Source organism: Onychomys torridus, chromosome 2 (assembly GCF_903995425.1).
Source record: "Onychomys torridus chromosome 2, mOncTor1.1, whole genome shotgun sequence".
NCBI lineage: Eukaryota > Metazoa > Chordata > Mammalia > Rodentia > Cricetidae > Onychomys > Onychomys torridus.
Window position 1 is genome coordinate 123,333,353 of NC_050444.1, and position 18,991 is coordinate 123,352,343.

Consider the following 18,991-nt stretch of genomic DNA (forward strand, 5'->3'; position numbering starts at 1 on the left):
AGCCCATGGCTGCTTGTGAATCGTTGAGAGGCTGGGCGGGTGCAGTGCCACACCCTGGCAGTACAAAAGTACAGCTTGGGTCCTAGATGCCGTTCACAAAGTAGGATGAACCAACTAAGTTAGCATTGTGCCATGTGCTAAGGGCAGTGGTGGTGGTGCATAGAGTATAGGCCTAAGGAGCCAGGGAGGCCTGCCTGGAGGAGGGAGGCATCAGGGCAGCTGCAGGCTAGGCAGTAGGGATGGGAGGAACCGTAGTCCAGGAAAAGGGAAGAGAACATGCAAATGTCTGAAGCTGAGGGCACGGGAAGGTTGGGGGATAAGCAGTCACAGTCCAAACACTCGCTGTGAGATGAGCTGTGTTCTGTGGGCTTCACTAGGTTAAGCCTGTTCAATCCGCAAGGCATTTGCCGATGTAGCAGGTAAGTGAAGAACAGACAAGTCAGGCCCAGTGATATGAAAGGCCTCCACCACCGGGGAGTGTGAGGCTGGAGCTGGGAGGTAGGCAGCCTGCTCCAGAGCAGAGGCCTTTGGTTGCTGCCCCACCTGCTGCATAGCTGAACTGTAATCAGGACAAACAGGCTTTGAAGACGGCAGAGAAGAAAGCAAGTCACACAGTGGTGAGGGCGGAGACCCTAGAGGACCTTGCATGTCACACCAGGAGTTACAGGACAGGGAAGCGGGAGCCTGAGGCTCAGCTAAGGAGGCGGACAGGCTTGCGGTTGTGTCTACTTGTCTTTCTTGAAGGAGTTGCCAGGGGCCGATTTACTACATCCACTGAAGGACATGACCCTAAGTCAGAGGCTGCCTGGTGCTTGCTCTCCAGCCCTAATGTTCTGCCAGCATGGGCACAGGACAAAGGCTTGTAAAGCAGGGAAACGTGAGAACGCAGGAGAGGAAGGGGCTGGGGCAGGTGTGGGTTCAGGTCATGGCTCTCACACTTCCTTCTCCATACTGACATCACAGGCTCTAAATCCAGTGCAGTTAGTGCCAGAATGCATCTGTAGTGACCTCCACGGACAGTGTCTGGCTGCTAGCAGTGTTTGGGGACTTCATCCCTCTCTCCATTTCTCTAGATGTCCCGCATCCATGGAGGCACCCACACATACCCAGAGAGGCCTTCCTCCACCAGTCTGGGAAGGCAGCAAGCACTCTGAGGGCTTCTGCCAGGGAAGTCCCAGGGACAAGTTAGAGTCAGGGAGCAGATGTGAGAGCACGTGCCTCAGCCTGACCTTCATCTCACCTCCATGGGTCTCCTGTCTCTATCTCCCACCCCCACATGCATATGTGGCTGTACAGGCACACGCACATGTGCACACACCAAGACAATAAGGCAGGTAAGGTCTGAGTCTCCTGCTGTACCCCAGGCTGGGTGCGGTGGCCAAAGCAGACCTGGCCTTGGTGTAACGCTGCAGCTCTTGGTGCCTGTTCCCCCTGTGGCGGTTTCACTGAGAATGGCCACCGCAGGCTCAGACACTTGAATGCTTGGTCCCTAGTTGGTAAATCTGTTTGGGAAGGATTAGGAGATGCGGCTCTGTTGAAGGAGATGTCACTGGGGATGGACATTCCCAGTTAGCTTTCTCTGCCTTGTTGTCTCCAGAGGTGAGCTCTCCCTACTGCTCCAGTGCATACCTGCCCTCCTGCTGCCATGATTCCACCATGAAGGCCTTGGGCTCTAACTAACCCCCCCAACCCCCAGGAACTGTAAGGCCCCAGTAAACTCTTCTAAGTTGGGTTGGTCATAGGGTCTTAGCACAGCAATAACTAAGCTGAGCAGTGGTGGCACATGCCTTTAATCCCAGCACTTGGGAGGCAGAGCCAGGCGGATCTCTGTGAGTTCAAGGCCAGCCAGGGCTACCAAGTGAGTTCCAGGTAAGGTGCAAAGCTACACAGAGAAACCCTGTCTCGAAAAACAAAAAAACAAAGCAAAAGAAAGAAAGAAAGGAAGGAAGGAAGGAAGGAAGGAAAGGAAGGAAGGAAAGAAAGAAAGAAAGAAAGAAAGAAAGAAAGAAAGAAAGAAGGAAAGAAAGAAAGAAAGAAAAGAAAGAAAGAAAGAAAGAAAGAAAGAAAGAAAGAAAGAAAGAAAGAAAGAAAGAAAGAAAGAAAAGAAAGGTTAATTAAGCCATTCCCCTCCCCATGGCATCCAAGCTGATGATTCCAGAAGGTCAAGGACTAAGAGAGCCACAGCAGAGGCTGGCTGATGGGAAGGGCAGGGTCTGATAATGGAAGGTTCCAGAACATCTGCCAGGTGCATTTCAGTTTGCACCTGTTCTTATCCATTGCCTCACAAGCCTAAGGAAAGGGCCAGGCATATCCCTATTAGACAGTAGAAAGACACAGGAATGTGCTTTGCCCATGACAGTGAGGTGGTCCCAGATGGCTGATCCTGGGATCCTACAATGCCTGCCAGACTGTTCCCAACTGTTAGGCCCCTCACATGACTTCTGAATTCTTACAAAGGAAGACAGGGGAAGTCTTTAACTGAGGAGAGAATGTCTGCAGTGTTTCCAAAACTAGGGGAGAAAAGAGGCTTGATTTGCAGGGACCTGCCCTGGGAAAGAAAGCCGTACAGGTCTCCCTAAATATTCCAGACAATTTCTTTTCCAGAAACAAGGATGCATACAACACAAATTAGCCCATCGGAAGGACACCAGCTGGTTTCAGTTTAATGATGTATTAGTCAGTTTTGCCATGGTAACAAACAACCCCCCAAATCTCAGTTTTTATTACAAAAAACATTTGCCTTTCACTGTACAATCAGTGGCTTTAGGCCAGCTGCTTTGAGACACCCAGGCTGAAGGGGATGTTCCTATTTAAGAAATGGGGCTTCACGGTAGAGGGAAAGAACACTAGACTACTTGTACAATCTGCTTTGAGACACCCAGGCTGAAGGGGATGCTCCTATTTAAGAAATGGGGCTTCACGGTAGAGGGAAAAGAACACTAGACTACTTGCAAGCCACTGCCCATTGGCTCCTCAAGCTTCTGCCAGATGTGGCACGAGTCACATCTGCTCACAGCCCTTCTCCCCTTAGGAGATGGGGTGGGCAGGAAGACACCCAGCTGCAGGTAAGAGTCCACAAAGTCTCTAGGATGAACAGTTCAGAAAACAAAACAATCTACGACAGACCAAGACTTTCCGGATCAAAATCCTAGCCAGGTACAGTGGTGCCTACCCTAACCCAGCATTCTTCTGCTGAGGCAGGGGCATGACTGGAGCTGAGGAATCGGGGAAGCACTGGGGGTACTGTCTGGTCTGTTGCAGTTCTCACACTGGGAGGGCAGGGGAACTGGTCCCGAGGACCCCAGTCTGTACAGTTATTAACACAGAAACAGGATGTGGCTTCATGGCTCCATTCACCTCATGCCATCCACAGCATCCCTTATAGCTCTCCCCCATTCTGGTGGAGAACCAGACTCAGTCTCAGCCCTACAGCCTTAGAATACTATGCAGGGCTGGTTACTGCCTCAGAGGAGCCTTCTGTACATGCCCGATGCCACAAAGGTTAAGACTGTTACAGCTGCGCCCCGACACAATCTACAGGCCAGCAAGTCACCAAGGCCAGCTCATCTGACAACTGCAGCAGATGCTCCTTCAGCGATGGACTCCAAGGCTGTTATGACAAAGACAGAGCTGTGAATCTGAGGAGGGTGAGGCCCAGCTGGAGTTCAGCACTCAGTCAGACAGTGTGAGGTTCAGGGAGGCCAGCAGCTGGTCCCCAGCATGAGGCTAGCAACCACTGTCCCTGGGAACAGAGAAATGCTGGACTCCAGGTCTGTCTGTCTGATCCAAGTGTGTAGACTCCAGGCAAAGGGCAGAAACCCCAGGGTCTGGCTCCCACTTTACCTGTGTACCCTTTTCCCCTGAAGATAATTCTTAGAGAAAGGAGAGGATCCTACACAGACCACGAATGTTGGTGTAAGGGCCTTCACGGAGTACCTGCAGGGAGCATGACAGAGTGCTTAACTGGATTATACGCTCCATTATCCATGAACCTTCCCAACCACACTCAAGGTGAACCTTCAGATACACATAAACATTAAAATACAACTTAGCACATTTCTTTGTCTGGTTGTTCATAAGTCTGGGGACAGCATGATAGTCTCCCCTTAAAAGCGAGCCACAACTCTAGGTCGGCCCTCTGGCATCGGGCACACATGGGAAAGAAGACCACAAAACAAGCTATCAGTTCATTCACCCCGTTCTGTGAGTAACTGGGTAAGCCGGGTTCTTACTAACTTGAGGCCAGTCTATACCCCAACAAGCCAGGTTTGGCCATTGTGGCCACACAAAATTAATCCCCCCCTTTATCACCTTTAAAAAACAAACAAAACTATTACTTCTGCTCTTTGAATTGGTTTCTTGAGAGTGACTGGCCAAGCCGGGCTTCTTGAGGTATAGACTATGACTCCAGGGTTAGTGACAAGGCCCTGTGTTAAGAAACAAGATTAAAGTATAACCACATGGACCAGTAAGATGGTTCGGTGGATAAAGGCACTTGGCTGCTGTGCCTTACTGGGACTCAAATAGTGGAAGAGAGAACCAACACCCACAAGGTGTCCTCTGACCTGCACACAGCATATACCATGGCATGGGTGCAATCCCTCCCCCCACTGCTATAAATGTTAAAAAAAAAAAAAAAAAAAAAAATCATGTTCTTGCTCCCAAGCTTAGTCCTGGAGGAAGGGCTATAAAAAGATGTGTGAGATATCTCCTTAGCCAAGAAGGCACAATCCCCTCTACAGGGAAGGCGACAGGAAGGGCTTCCTGGAAAATGCCGTGGTTGAACCTTCCCATCTGTCCTGAGCCTCCCTGCCATCCAGCCTCTCCCACCTTGGGCCTCACCACACAACAGCACAATTCACATTTGTACACCTTTCTTGAACTCACCTCTGCAAGTCCATTCACCATCCAGAATAACGCCTGTGTGCCTTAGCGGAACAGTCAAGTCCATGCTCCATGAATGGAGCTAACTCAGCCCTCCGGCCTCTCTGCTTACCACACCCACGACCCCTCTCCCCAGCACAGCTGGCTTCTTTTCTAAATGCAAAAACCCTTTGCCTTACTCTTCTTCGCTTTGCTCCAAGTTGGAGAAAAATGGCCCCAAGAGTGAACCTGCTAACCCCCTCAGGGCATTCTACAGAAGCTGCTGAGAGGCGGCTGTGGAATCCTGCTTGCTGCCATTGCTGATAACAAAGACATCCTCCCTCAGCAGGCTGCACCATGTCTACAGGGCACTCTGCCTTCTGCTTGCATCCTGACTCGAAAGTACCCCAGAGACATCTACCCATTCTACAGGTGAAGGGCAAGCCCAGTGAGGCAGAGTGTGCTCAGGGTCATACAGATAGGGAGCCAAGGGCTATCTGCAATGCTCTTTCCATGTAACAGTGTCAGGAGACAAGTGCAATCAGAAAATGGAAGCTACCTTCAGCTACAAAACCAAGCAGCTTTTCCATTCTGAGACCAGGCCACTCACTGCCCTGGCCTGGGCTGTCATTGTTCTTCACCCTCCTTGGCTGATGGCGTGGCTTAATGGGCCAGGCCAGTCAGTCCCACAGACTGCCTTCTGACTGGCTGCCTTCTGTGATGGCTGTGGATCAGTGAGCGGAGGAGCTGACTAGACTCTGGGAAGGGGCCTGTGCATTTCCCCACCATCCCATGGAGGTGCTCACCTGGGGTGCTGCAGCACCTGCAGCAGAGTGCTCCAGGGGGACACCTGGTATAGTTCTGCCCTGTCCTCATCCTCGAAGTAGACCTGTGAGGTTAACCAGAGAGAATCAGGCAAATCTGGGCTCAGGCAGCCCTACACATGCAGTGGCAATTCTGAGAAGTTGGGATGGCAGCTGCTGCTAGTGGAGTACCCGCCTCCTCCACAGGCCTGCAGCCTCTGGTGCACAGGTCAGCCCCTGCTGTGCTACCCAGAAGGCTGCATCCTCTGAGTCGGGGAAGGGGAATACTCCTCATGACACACAGGCAGGAAAGGGCCGATGCAGCCTTCAGTTCAGTCCCAGTGCCATAGAGGTGGGGAGGAGAAAGCCACAGTGACCCGAAACAAAGGAAGAACCAGAACAGGTGAGAAGCGCATGTGCGCAGGGCACTGAAGCCAGAGCAGCGTGAGGACATCTCACAGGAGGCACGTCAGAGCTCGACCAGGAGAGGGAGGCCTGAACAGGGTGAAAGGCTTCCTTGGAAGGTGGGTGAGCCTCGGGCAGCAAGCTGGAGCCCAAGAGAGGTGAAAACAGTGTCCACATGTGTGGGGCAGAAAAACGATGGGGAGTGGCAGGCCCCAGACAGAGGAAAGATGATCACTAGTTATGGCACAGATGGCCTGCTGTTTCTGTTTTCTTGTTGCTATTTGCAGTACTGAGGATAGGACCCAGGGAGTCACACACGCTAGGCTGGTGCTCAACCACTGAGCCACACCCTTCCATTTTAAGTCTTTAAAATAAAGTTAAGCCACTAAGTTACCCCGGTTTGCTTATTAGTCCAGGCTGGACTCCTACGCCAGCTTCCCAAGTGGCTGGGATCACAGTCCACGCCACCAAGCCCCAACAGGATGGCCTGAACAGGATGAAGGGTGGTGAGCCATTCAGGATGTCACAGTCCGCAGATGAGGAAGGCTGCCATGTGGAGAGTGGGGGGGAATAGCCCGCCATGGGGCTGAGGGTTCCACACAGGAAGGTGCCAGTGCTAGTGGCCAAGGGGGACTGACCGAAGAACAAGGGTCAGCTGGGTTGTGCTAGTGCACAGCCAGAACCCTAGCACACACAGGCTGAGGTAGGGGGACTGTCTTGAGTCCCAGGCTAGCCTGTGCTACACAGTAAAACCCTGACTCAAAAACCAAAAAGCCACCGAAGTCTTCATCACAAATACAAAGCAGATCTCATGGTGCTGGAGCAGAACTGGAGACACATAACATTGCCCACATACTCAGTCCCTAGCCATGAGTCCCTTTTCCCAATATTAACAGTATGTGGACCACACAAAGACCTTGGCTTCTAATACCATTCTCCAGTAGAAACAACCAACGCCCCTTGGGAAAGAATGGCTGCTGTCAGAGCCGCAGTGACAAAAACACAAGTCAAAGCCGGAGCATCCTGGGCCAGAAACAAGTACTTACACACTAATCTATAAGAACAAATCTGAAGACAGTCCCACTGACCATGTCTAGCTCAATTTGAACATAAACAACCACAGTAGCCAATTGTAACTCACTGAACAAAAGAGGAACCACAAATCCATTGAGTAAGATAAACGTTGGGCTAGCGAGATGGCACAATGATAAAGGCACATGCTGTGCTCCAAGCCTGATGATCCGAGTTCAGACCCCACATGATGGAAGTCAGACTGGCTCCTGTAAGTTGTCTTCTGACATCTCCATGCATGCGAGGGCACCTACACACAGAGCCACATTTCAAAGAGCCTCCTCTGAAACAGTAATTGTAAAGTATACAGAGTGACTGCGCAGACCTGGTGCCCTCCTTGGCCAGGTGACGGGGTGATCATCTCTAAGAACAAGACACTGAGAGCCCACCTGATAGGTCAGTGAGAACACAGCATCACACCTGTAACAGTCCAGCCAAACATACAAAATCCAAATCTAGTCACAGGAAACACGGGAGAGAAGACAGAAAACACAGACAATAGCTCTTCAGGGGTCAGGGCAGGGACAATAAAGACATAATCAATACACTATGTGTTCCTGGGACAAAAGGAATCTTCCTGGGACAATCTGTGGACCCTGAATGGAGCCTGAGGAAAGGCTGTAGTCAGCAATCAAGGCTAGTTTCCTGACCTTGATAGCTCTTTTGAGATCACGAAGAATGTCTTTGTCTAAAGAAAACATGTACAAAAGTAATTCAAGGGTGCTGGAAATCAGGTAGTGTCTCACTCTCAAATGTTCAGGAAACATTCATTACTCAGTAAACTCTGGTCATATTTTATTTTAAAAATGCTAGCAATGGAATATTATTCAGCCTTACAGAGGAAGGCTCACATATGCTACAATATGACTCATTCTAGACTACGGTTGAACCTTGAAGACACTATGCTAAGTGAAGTAAGCCAGACACTGTATGACTTCTGTTTCTATGTGGTCCCACATTCACAGAGAAAGGAAGTAGAACACCCAAGGGCAGGGGTGGAGGACATTTCTGTTTGATGTTTGATGAGTTCAGTGTCTCAGTTTAGGAAAATGGAAAGTTATAGAGAGGGATAGTGGTAATGAGCATATAATAGTGTGAATGAGCTTGATAATGTCATTCAACTGTGTGCCTAAATGGTAAGTGTTTTATAATGTATATTTTATCAAAAAAATTGTAATCACTCAAGGGTCTGTGAGATGGTTCAGTGTGTAAAAGCTCTTGATAGACAAGGCTGATGGCCTGAGTTCAATCCCCAGAACCTACATGGGAGAAAGCCAACACCCCAAAGTTGTCCGATGACTTCCCCGTGTGCTATGGCAGATCACACACACACCTTTTATAAACACTCAATTTCTGTACACACTCTCCCCAACTCCCTCAGAGGAACGAAACAGAACTTTCCTCACCTCCAGTTTATCCGGGTGGTATTTCTGCTCTGAGTCCCAGGAGGGTGCTTCACTAAACATCACCTTGAGATGGTCAATAAACCTACGGGAGGAAGAAGTGCTTTCTGGGTATCAATGCTCCACCTCCATCCCCACATCAGCCCCTGGACACCAACTCAGAGAGAAAGGTGATGTATAAAGCATGACATTCAGCTTATGAGACAACAGTGCCAAATTATGGAGGTCAGCCACTTGTCTAGGACATAATCTTTCTAAGCATTAATGCTTTGAAATCACAAGCTAAATGGTGCACTCTCTATCTTTTGTGATAAACACACACTTAAACTATACACATGTACCACCAGACAGTGACAAGACAAGCCCTATGCTGCCAGCGAGCAAACAGATTCACAACAGAGAAGCCCGTCAATCTGCTAGGGGTAACTAAAATTACTCCCTGGCACGTCAGCAGGAGGGGCACCTGAGCAGGAGTGGAGAGCTGCTGGCCTATGTACCTGGAATCCTCGTGAAAGGCAGCGATAAAGTCAGACTGTGTGTACTCTGGGTACAGGAACAGCACGGGCCAGCTCAGCCTGCCTTGATTATTTAGACTTAGCCTGGCTCCGCAAGGGTTCTCAGAGCTGAGCCCATCCAGGAAGATCTCAGCTGGACCACTGGAGGCTGAATCTTCATCCTTACCCACCGCTTCAGAGACAAGCCTGATGTTCCTAGCCTGGATTAAGACAAAGACAGGCACAGACCTCATGTAGGAAGATGCAAACACACATCACTGAAATACACCCTAGACATAGGAGCTTCCTGAGGGCCAGCTCCACACACGATCCATCCTAACTGTCCTGGTGGCCTGGTACACGGTAGGCACCACTTGTTTAACTTACTTTCACTAGGCATCTGTTGGGTGGACATGGTTCCCTGCCCTCAGAGCCGTTCCTGGTCTAGAGGAAACAGCTATGGAGAAGTCACAACAGACGGTAGGAAGTGGAGCTGAGGTACTGCAGACAGTAGCTGGCGGTACCTGAGAAGTGCTAGGCCTTGGAGAGTGGTGAAAGGTGGAGAATGTGCAGAGGCACAGAACAGGGCCAGCGTGCGATGGTACAGGAATGCAAACACTTCCCTTTGGTGAGCACACAGGACGCTAGAAATAAGAGCCTGAATTCGTCCTGACTGCCTTACTGAAGTGAAGATCCACCGTGGGTCTCCAGAGTGGGGCCATCTCTTAACGTGTGCTAGGTTTCTAAGGTTAGCACATCTGGGAACATCAAAATCAGCGTTGATGATATCCCCTAAAGTAGGAACTGGCAAAGCCGTTCTCTTTTCTTTTTGAAACAGTCTCATGGAACCAGAGCTGGCCTGGACTTTCTGATCCTCCTGTCACCTGTTCCCAGCTGCTGGGATTAAAGGCATGTGCCACGTGCCCAGTCTAATTTTTTTTTAAATTTTATTTATGTGGTGTTTTACCCATATGTGTGTCTGTGTAAGAGTGTCAGATCCCCTGAAGCTGGAGTTATAGACAGCTGTGAGCTGCCATATGGGTGCTGGGGATGGACCTGGGTCCTCTGGAATAACAACCAGGGATCTTGACAACCGAGCCATCTCTCCAGCCCCCATATTTAACTTGTTAGTATGTGTTAACAGATTGCTTGTTGGGAGAGACAAAGTGAGGTACACTTTAGCAGTGTTAAATTCTCAAAGTTAATAATCAAAATGGGTGCATAACTTCAGTGAACACAGAAAGAAACCACAACCTCTGCCCAGGAGGCATCATCTCCCTGTGAAAACAGCAAGATCAAATGGGAGACTAGTCGACTGTCAAGAAATGTGAGTCAGATACGTTCCCTTCATGTAAGAACCAAGCACTAACTGGCTTGGCCACTGGGCATCCTAGACTCCACTCACTTCAGAATGCAGGGCAGGGAGGATTTTATTGCCATTAGTTAGAAGAACATCCTAAAACTGTGGCTTTCTCAGGTTGTAACATAATTTATAGTAAAGAGAAAGGCCCAGGCACTGACACCCTGAGCTGTGTGAGGTTTTCTCACCTAAAACTAGCAAACCAGAACGCCTTCCCCAGATGGCTGCTGAGAAAATGAACGAGAGGATGATTAGCCCAGAGCACACACTCAGTATGTTGCTGAGACCAGCAAAGGCAGGGGCTGAGCTAACTGGACGCGGTGGTCTGACTCCAGAGCCTGGGTAAGCACAGTTGTGAAGAAAAAGCATCCCAAGGAAGGTTACCAGCAGGTTTCCATAGCCAGGGGACTTCATACACTTGGCTACAGTCTAAGAACTCACCTTGATGGCCTGAAATAGAGCCTCGTTCTGTCTCTGTTCCTTTTTTTCTTTCAACCTTGCCCTCCTCAGATCCCTCTCTTCCATCCTCTGAAAATAAAATTCAGATGCCATAAGCTCCAGGGAACTCTTCTTCCATCTTACCCCAGCCTGCAGGACTATACCCAGTCCCTGTGTAGGACTATACCCAGTCCCTGTGCAGACTATACCCAGTCCCTGTGCAGGACCATACCCAGTCCCTGTGCAGGACTATACCCAGTCCCTGTGCAGGACCATACCCAGTCCCTGTGCAGGACTATACCCAGTCTCTGTGTAGACTATACCCAGTCCCTGTGCAGACTATACCCAGTCCCTGTGCAGACCATACCCAGTCCCTGTGCAGACTATACCCAGTCCCTGTGCAGACCATACCCAGTCCCTGTGCAGGCCATACCCAGTCCCTGTGCAGGCCACGTTCCTGCTCAGGGATTGCCAGGAGTAAACAAGCACAGAGCACACATCCAGGGGCCAGGCCCAGTAGAAGCAGAAATTTAAAACCTAGTTCTTAAAAAAGCAAACAAACGAACGAACAGAACCCAAAAACCTTAGTTCTTGTACCCCAGGAACTCACAATCCACTAAGGGGTGCTGCCAAGTAAAGGGCCAAGTTTACCAGGTGTGCCGCCCTGGTGGTCTCCCTCACTCTTGTCTGGAATGTTCTTCTCTCTCAGCATCATTCAGACAAGTAAACTCCTGCTCAGTCATTAAGAGATTGGGCTCAGGCATCATCTCTCAGCAAACACTGCCTGCTGGAACCCCATTTACACCTGCTCTTGGCAGGGCAAAGTTAGACACCACTACTAGACTGCTAGTATGCACAACAGATAGTCCCACAGTGACTTGATAATAACCTGAGGAATGCTAATTAGCAAATGCAAACTGTGTGCGGACAGTTACCAACCTTCAGCTTGTCTGCTTTTGCCCTCACTTCTAGAAGTTTCTTCTCTTTGGCATCAACCTGTAGCCCCTCATCACACCAGTTCACAGCCTCGGCAAAGTGTTTCAGTTCAAGATGACAAATGGCACCTGCAGAAACCAGAGTCCTGAGGGTCTAGAACAATGTGCACACCTTGAACAAACCCCCCTCCCCACCAGGCAATAGCCAGCCCTAGACTGGAAGGCAGGACTCGGCTCTTTGTTGTTCAGTTCCTAGACAAGGAAAGATTTGTGAGATCGCTCTCATCCCCATTTAGTTCAAACTTTCTAAGTCTTCCTGGTATAAGGAACCCTAAAATGCAGCAGCTCATAGTAAAGAACACAGACTCTGGAATCAGAGCTGGGCTAGAAAATGGCTGTCGTTTACCTGCTGGACCTTGGACAAGGGCCATGTCTGAGTTTCAGGTTCCTCATCTGCAAATAGGAGAATAAAACCCATCTCAGATGGTATGTGTATTTTTTTGTGTGTATGTGTGCATGTTTACGGGTGGGCCTGTTTACAAAAGTGTCTGCCTGAAGAGGCCAGAAATATTGGATAGCCCTGGAACTGGAGTCTCAGGCAGCTGGGATCCACTGGACTGAAAAGGTCCTCTGCAAGAGCAAATGTTCTCCTAACTGCTAAGCCATCTCCCCAGCCTCCAAAGAATGTTTACTATAAAGCAGAATGTCTGCAGCTACCAATCAACACCAAAGCCCAGGGGCTCTTCTACGTTTCCTTTTTTATAGAGCCCTCTGCTTAAGCTCCTCCTCTTTGGGTTTTGTTTGGCTGGTTTGGGGGTCTGTTTTGTTTGCATTCTGGGGTGAAATCTGAGGTACTTTGTGCATGCTAGGGAAGGTGCTCTACCACTAAGCTGCATACCTTAATTCTAGTTCCAAAACGTTTTTTTTGTTTGTTTGTTTGTTTATTTGTTTGTTTGTTTGAGACCGGGTTTCATTATGTGGCTCTGGCTGTCCTGGAACTCACTCTGTAGATCAGGCTGGCCTCAAATTCAGAGATCTGCTGCCTCTGCCTCCCAAGTGCTGAGACTAATGGAGTGTGCTACCACTGCCCAGCTCTAAAATGTTTTGATGCAATCATGTTCAAGAGTTAACCTCGGGCTGGAGAGATGGCTCAGTGGTTAAAAGCACTGGCTGCTCTTCCAAAGGTCCTGAGTTCAATTCCCAGCAACCACATGGTGGCTCACAACCATCTATAATGGGATCTGGTGCTCTCTTCTGGCATGCAGGCATATATGCAGGCAGAACACTGTATACATAATTAATAAATGTTTTAAAAAAAGTTAACCTCTTTTAGGCAGGCTTTTCACAGAAATTTTTATATTTTATTGATTGATTGATTGATTTTGGTTTTTTTTTCGAGACAGGGTTTCTCCATGTTGTTTTTGGTGCCTGTCCTGGATCTCACCCTGCCAAGGTCATCCTTTAAGGTAAGGCTGACCATGAATCAGTGAGACTAATCCCACAAGACTGTACTCTACCACACGACTGTACTCTACCAGCCATCCCGACTCAGTGCCTCTGTCCTGTGGCCGAGGGACAAGAACCCACTTCCCACCCTCCAGCCAGGGACATCGAAAGAGGCATATTTGGATAAAGCAGTTTAAGCTGGCTCACGGCAATGGAGGGAGGTTCAATACATGAAGAATACATCAAAGTTTGCAAAGCACCCTAAGCTCAGAGAAAAACTAAAGTAATAAAGCACCGGACCACAAGATGGAAACGAGGAAACAGTCCAGCAGGGTAGTTCTCAGCAAAGGTCCCAGGACTTACCTTTTAATTATTTTAACTGGCATTTGAATATCTTGCCTTTCAATCAGCGAGACTGGGAAGGAAATCAGGATGTGCTGTGTCTTAATTAATTCTAATCTGTACTAATTTAATGAGGAGTTTCAATTTCATACACACAGACTAAAGGGTAGAGCCTTCTGAGGAGTGCTGAGTGGCCTGCAGCTGCTGAAGGGCAGCAAGGAGCTTCACAGCAAGACTGCAGGACTGAGGTGACTCCCTCAGGCCCAGCACCTCAGGGGCAGCGCTGTCGATGGCAGTTTTTGGTGCAGAGTGCCAGCACAGTCATGGAGACTCACCTCTTATTATGGCCTTCAGGTGGCCGGGCTTTAGCTTCCTGGCAGCCAGCACATCGTTGAGAGCAGAGCGGAAGTTGCCTAACAAAATGCCAATAAGTAAAAGAAAGAACAAGTTTTGAGGTCAAAATGTTTCCAGAACACTATGGCATTGACAAAGACATTTCTTGAACAATTCTCAAGAAATTGGAACAACTGAACATATTTTTGAAAAAAATATAGTTATGCTCATCAAGTCCTAAAATGCTCACAATGGCAGGCAATCCACATGAATTGGAAATGGTGAGTAAGCCCGTGAAAAGCTGTCCTGTTCACTAGTGGCCAGGAAACTAAAGCTGACGTGAAATTGGTGAGGATATGGAAAAATACAGTTAATTACAGAATAAATTAGCACTCTCTTTGAAACAACAGTTTTCTTCTAGAAATTATTCTCAAAAATACTCGAGCAACATGAAGAACAAGTGAGCTCCATTATTTCCCTCTGGTACTGAGATCTGAGCCAGGGTTTCAGAAAAATGCCCAGGCTGACCTCAAATCCCTCCTGCCTCATTCTCCCAGGTAGCTGTGAGGGTCCAGACACTCACAAAGGCACTTAGAACACAGAATACACTTTGAAAGCTGGAAAGCAAAGGGACAGGGCTTGAAAACAGAAAGCAGAGGGGAACTACTGAGCCACACCACTGGAGGAACAAGCACTCAGGACTCCATGTCACGGGCACCAGGGCCTCTGCAATGGGAGCAGGCAGACTGAAAGGCCAACGGATTTCCAAATGCCTTGCCCTCTGCTGCTGGAACCCAGCCTGCCCCAAACCTGCAGAGAGACTGGAGGTTTACTCTAGGCAGACACAAAAACAGGGCCTCTGGACGGGAACCCCGGGCAGTGGTGATCCAGTAAAGAAAAACCAAGCATAGAGCCCTCAGCCCCATTCTCCCACTTGGTTCTGCACCAGCAGCCACAATTTCCAACAAGAAAACAGTACTCCGGCCTGGCAGTGATGGTGCAGGCCTTTAATCTCAGCGCCTGGGATGTAGAGGCAGGTGAGTTTGAGGCCTGGTCTACAAAATGAGTTCTAGGACAGGCTCCAAAGCTACATAGAGAATCCCTGTCTTGAAAATTTAAAAAAAAAAAGAAAAAAAAGAAAGAAAGAAAGAAAGAAAGAAAGAAAAGAAAAAGGGAAGAAAGAAACCAGTACACAGAATAAAGAAAAGTATCAACTTAAGAAATTTCCTAGATCCACCTGCCCTGCCTCCCAAATTCCAAGATTAAAGGCACAAGCTACCACTCCTGGTATGAATTCTTTCTTTTTTTCCTTTTTCTTTTTTCAAGATGTGTGTTGGTGGGGGGTGCACACACACACACACATGCCAGCCAGCCAGCCCTTCATGGACATCAGAAGAGGGCATCAGACCTCTGGAGCTGGAGTGTGCCTGTGTACAGGTAGTTTGAGCAGCCTGATGTGGGTACTGGGACCTGAACTTGAGGTTCTCTGGAAGAGGAGCAAGGCAAGTGTTCTTAAGTGTTGGGACATATATCTCTTCAGAAATAATAAAGGCAGGCTGAGGAGGAGGCTCAGTCAGTAAAGTGCTCACTGTACAAGCATGAGGACCCTGATACAATCCCCAGGACCCTCATAAAAATGCTATTGTGATAGCATGTGCTTGTGATCCCACACTGAGGGAAGAAGAGGGAGTGGAGACAAATGGATTCACATGGCTTGCTGGCCAGCAGCCTACCTTTCTCAGAAAGCTCCAGGCCAATGAGAGACTCTCTCAAAAAGCAAAGAAGGCCAGGTGGTGGGGGCTGCACAACTTTGATCTTAGCACTCGAGAGGCAGAGCCAGGAGGATCTCTGTGAGTTCAAGGCCAGCCTGGTCTACAGAGATCCAGGACAAGCACCAAAACTACACGGAGAAACCATGTCTTAAAAAACCAAGGTAGCTGGCTCCTGAGAACGACATCCGAGGTTAACCTTTGCCCTGCACATACACATTCATCCACTATATATACACATATATACAGGAAAAGGAGCTAATTGAGTCATAATTAGTACTTACCGAGATAGTACTGTGCCGCGGCCCGATTGGTATAAAGGACAGCATTCAAATCAGGGTCTACACACTTCTTCTTTAATCCTTCACTATATGAAACCACAGCTTTCTTATAGTCTTTTTCTTTAAAATAATCATTGCCTTCATCTTTATAGGCCTTGGCTTGCTCTGCAAATAAGAGGAAATAAGCATCATGTCATACCTTTAGAAAGCTCACTAAAAAATCTGAATCATGAAGTAATATTGTGCAGGTTAGGTTGATGCCATCTTGACACAAGCTGAAGTCATCTGGGAAGAGGAAGTCTCGAATGAAAAAAAAAAAAATGCCTCCATCAGATCGGTCTGTCTGGGGCCTTTTCTTGATGAATGATTGATGTGGGAGGGTCTAACACACTGTGGGCAGTACTACTTCTGGGCAGGTGGTCCTGGGGTATATAGCAAAACTAAACAAGGTAAGCAGAACAAGCCAGTAAGCAGTATTCCCCATGGTCTCGGTTTCAGTTCCTGCCTCTAAGTGCCTGCTTGGGTTCACTTCCTTCAGTGAAAAACTGATTACAACCTATAAGCTAAAATAAACCCTTTCTTCCCCAAGCTCATCTTGGACAGTCTTTCAGCACAGCAAGAGGAAGGCAAACTAACACATATATGATAAATGAAAGAGATGGAACCAAGAGAAAGAAAAACCCAAGTTAATGGTATGATAAAATGGGTGTCAATATAGAGACACAATGTCACACAAAGTTAATGCTACAATCAATTCCAAAAGTCTTAGGATGTATGTTACTAAGTGGTTCTTTTCTCTCTCTCTCTCTCTCTCTCTCTCTCTCTCTCTCTCTCTCTCTCTTTCTTTCTTTCTTTCTTTCTTTTTTCCAAGACAGGGTTTCTCTGTGTAGCCCAGGCTGTCTTGGAACTCACTTTGTAGACCAGGCTGGCCTCAGACTCACAGAGATCCGCCTGCCTCTGCCTCCCCAGTGCTGGGATTACAGGTGTGCGCCACCACCGCCCAGCTATGAATGCTGTTTCTGGAAGGGGAAAGAAAGATGACCTAAGAGATGACTCAGCAGGTAAAGCACCTGCCCCCACGCTTGACAACCTGAGCTTGTTCTCATGAACATTCATAAAAGAGAAGTCACAGCACAAAACAAAGCTGTCCCCTGACCTCCATGCTCTAAGAGTTTTTAAAAGGGGGCTACAGCTCACTTGCCTAGCATATGTGAGGTTCTGGGTTCAATCTACACACACGGTTCTGGGTTCAATCTACACACACACACACACACACACACACACACACACACACACACGCACACATATGCGCGCGCATATTTACCCTAGTTTTTGAAGGACTTAAAAAAAATTTTTTTGAGGAAATTATACTACTCCTTTTCTTACATTGTTTCACTCACTGAAATGCCATTTTCCTTCCTCTTTCTGGTAACAACCTACAAAACTATTAAGATTTAGACCCACTGTGAGCTACCTCCGGAGTGCTCCAACAGTGCCCACTAAGGCAATTATCACACAAATTTCCTGACTCTTTAGGACAATTTGGCTTTTTAACGGAGTCTGATCTTTGAGGCCTGGAACTGTGGACATTTAGAAGATATCTAAAGAAGAAGTGTGGAGGGAATAGTGGCAAGTTGGCCATCTAACTCATACTTTACCTCAACAAAGACACAGAGCAAACACTAGTCACATAAGATACCTTCTGGAGATCGCTCATCATCAAAAATAATTGACTGAAGGCAAGCCAAGTCAGGGAACTCCTTGGGATCTATTTCTGATGGTGCTTTCTTCATAAATAGGGGGATCTTGTCAAATTCCTAGATTTCAAAAGAATAAAGCACATAATTAGCATTGTCTACTGAATTAGATCCAATCCCAAGACTCAACATCAAAGGCTTTTTCACTGATTATGATCTGCAAATCCTCAAGATTGGCTGGATCTATACAGGCTCCGGTTTCAATGGTGGAAAACTGGGTGGTCGTAATCACCTTCAACTGGGTGCTCTCACTTTAATCTTTGCCCTTACCCGTAAGTGACAGGGTGCTGCAGGTAAAGAAACTTTACAAGTGAGGAACCCTGCTCAGAGAACTCAGGAAACCGATCCTGTAGCAGAACCAGGAGGTGGTGGATCACAGGGCTGACTGCCAAACCCTGTAGTCTGACAACTTAGACCCTCAAAACCTCGAAGCAGATGGTTTCTGGCACTCAACTGGAAGCCACTCGCCCTTTGGCAGCGAACAAGGCACGAGGACCACATTTCTACCCCAGCGGAGCCCCCGGGAACGCCCACCTCCTCCCACTGGTCCTCGCGGAAGCCGCCGCGGTAAGGTTGGCTCTGGAACTTATCCAGGAATGCGTCCATGGAAGTGTCATCCGCAGGGTCAGGCTCAGAACTCTCCATCGCCCCTCGCGACTGCAGCGCTTGGATCTCAAGGGCCAAGAAGCGTACCGCTCCTTCCGGCGGCGCGTGTGCCCTTCCCTCTGCTGTCCGGGCTGTGCGTGTCCGTGCCTCTTGGGTTCCGCTGGTCTGGGGGCGTGGCCTTAAAGGGGCGTGGCCTGACAGGGAGCCTCTGCAGCACCCATCCCGGGCAACGCTTGCCTTGCTCCCGTCTCTGGCTTCTGGTAGTAGTTATGTAAGCTCCCTTTTGTATCTGCCCTCCACATCCTCTCAGCCCTGATGTTTTGTCATTTCTATAAATGTTCTCAAAAAGTGAATACTTAGCCAAACCCGATAACGTTTGTCTGTAATCCTAGCATTTAGGAGGTTTAGTTGGAGAATTACAAGTTCAAGACCAGCCTAGACTACATAGCATGACCCATTCTCAAACAAAACCAATTTTTTGAGGGGAAGGGGGGTTTCGAGACGGGGTTTCCCTGTGTTGTGTTTTCGCCTGTCCTGGATCTCACTCTGTAGCCCAGGCTAGCCTTGAGCTCACAGAGATCCGCCAGGCTCTACCTCCTGAATGTTGGGATTAAAGGCGTGCGCCACCGCCGCCTGGCCAACAAAACAAATTTTTTGTGCACACAAATTTTAGCATACTTTTTTC

General features: G+C 48.4%; 1 protein-coding gene across 3 annotated transcripts; it reads right to left on the bottom strand.

Annotated features, from left to right (window-relative positions):
* Nucleotides 1–2,628: 2,628 nt before the first annotated feature.
* On the bottom strand, nt 2,629–18,710 carry Ttc4 (tetratricopeptide repeat domain 4). 3 transcript variants are annotated; one of them, XM_036178972.1, is made up of 11 exons: nt 18,235–18,710; nt 17,643–17,760; nt 15,947–16,108; nt 13,896–13,973; nt 11,777–11,901; nt 10,841–10,927; nt 9,043–9,260; nt 8,549–8,630; nt 5,670–5,752; nt 3,844–3,936; nt 2,629–3,742 (listed from the first exon to the last, which is right to left on the bottom strand). In XM_036178972.1, exons 1-11 carry the CDS (start codon nt 18,343–18,345, stop codon nt 3,727–3,729), a joined length of 1,173 nt encoding a protein of 390 aa, XP_036034865.1. In that variant the 5' UTR covers nt 18,346–18,710; the 3' UTR covers nt 2,629–3,726. The 3 variants fall into 3 exon arrangements, with proteins under 3 accessions (XP_036034865.1, XP_036034864.1, XP_036034866.1); XM_036178971.1 differs by having other exon boundaries at nt 2,629–3,610; nt 18,235–18,709; XM_036178973.1 differs by lacking the exon at nt 2,629–3,742 and having other exon boundaries at nt 3,749–3,936; nt 18,235–18,709.
* Nucleotides 18,711–18,991: the final 281 nt, after the last annotated feature.

What these genes read in the sequence shown, in the direction of transcription:
- Ttc4 (XM_036178971.1), bottom strand. Translation starts at nt 18,345, where the DNA reads ATGGAGAGTTCTGAGCCTGACCCTGCGGATGACACTTCCATGGACGCA. An exon ending in TGATGAGCGATCTCCAGAAG is followed by an intron (nt 16,109 to 17,642) that starts GTATCTTATGTG and finishes TCTTATTTGCAG; the next exon opens with AGCAAGCCAAGGCCTATAAA. An exon ending in CAAAAGCAGACAAGCTGAAG is followed by an intron (nt 10,928 to 11,776) that starts GTTGGTAACTGT and finishes TTTTATTTTCAG; the next exon opens with AGGATGGAAGAGAGGGATCT.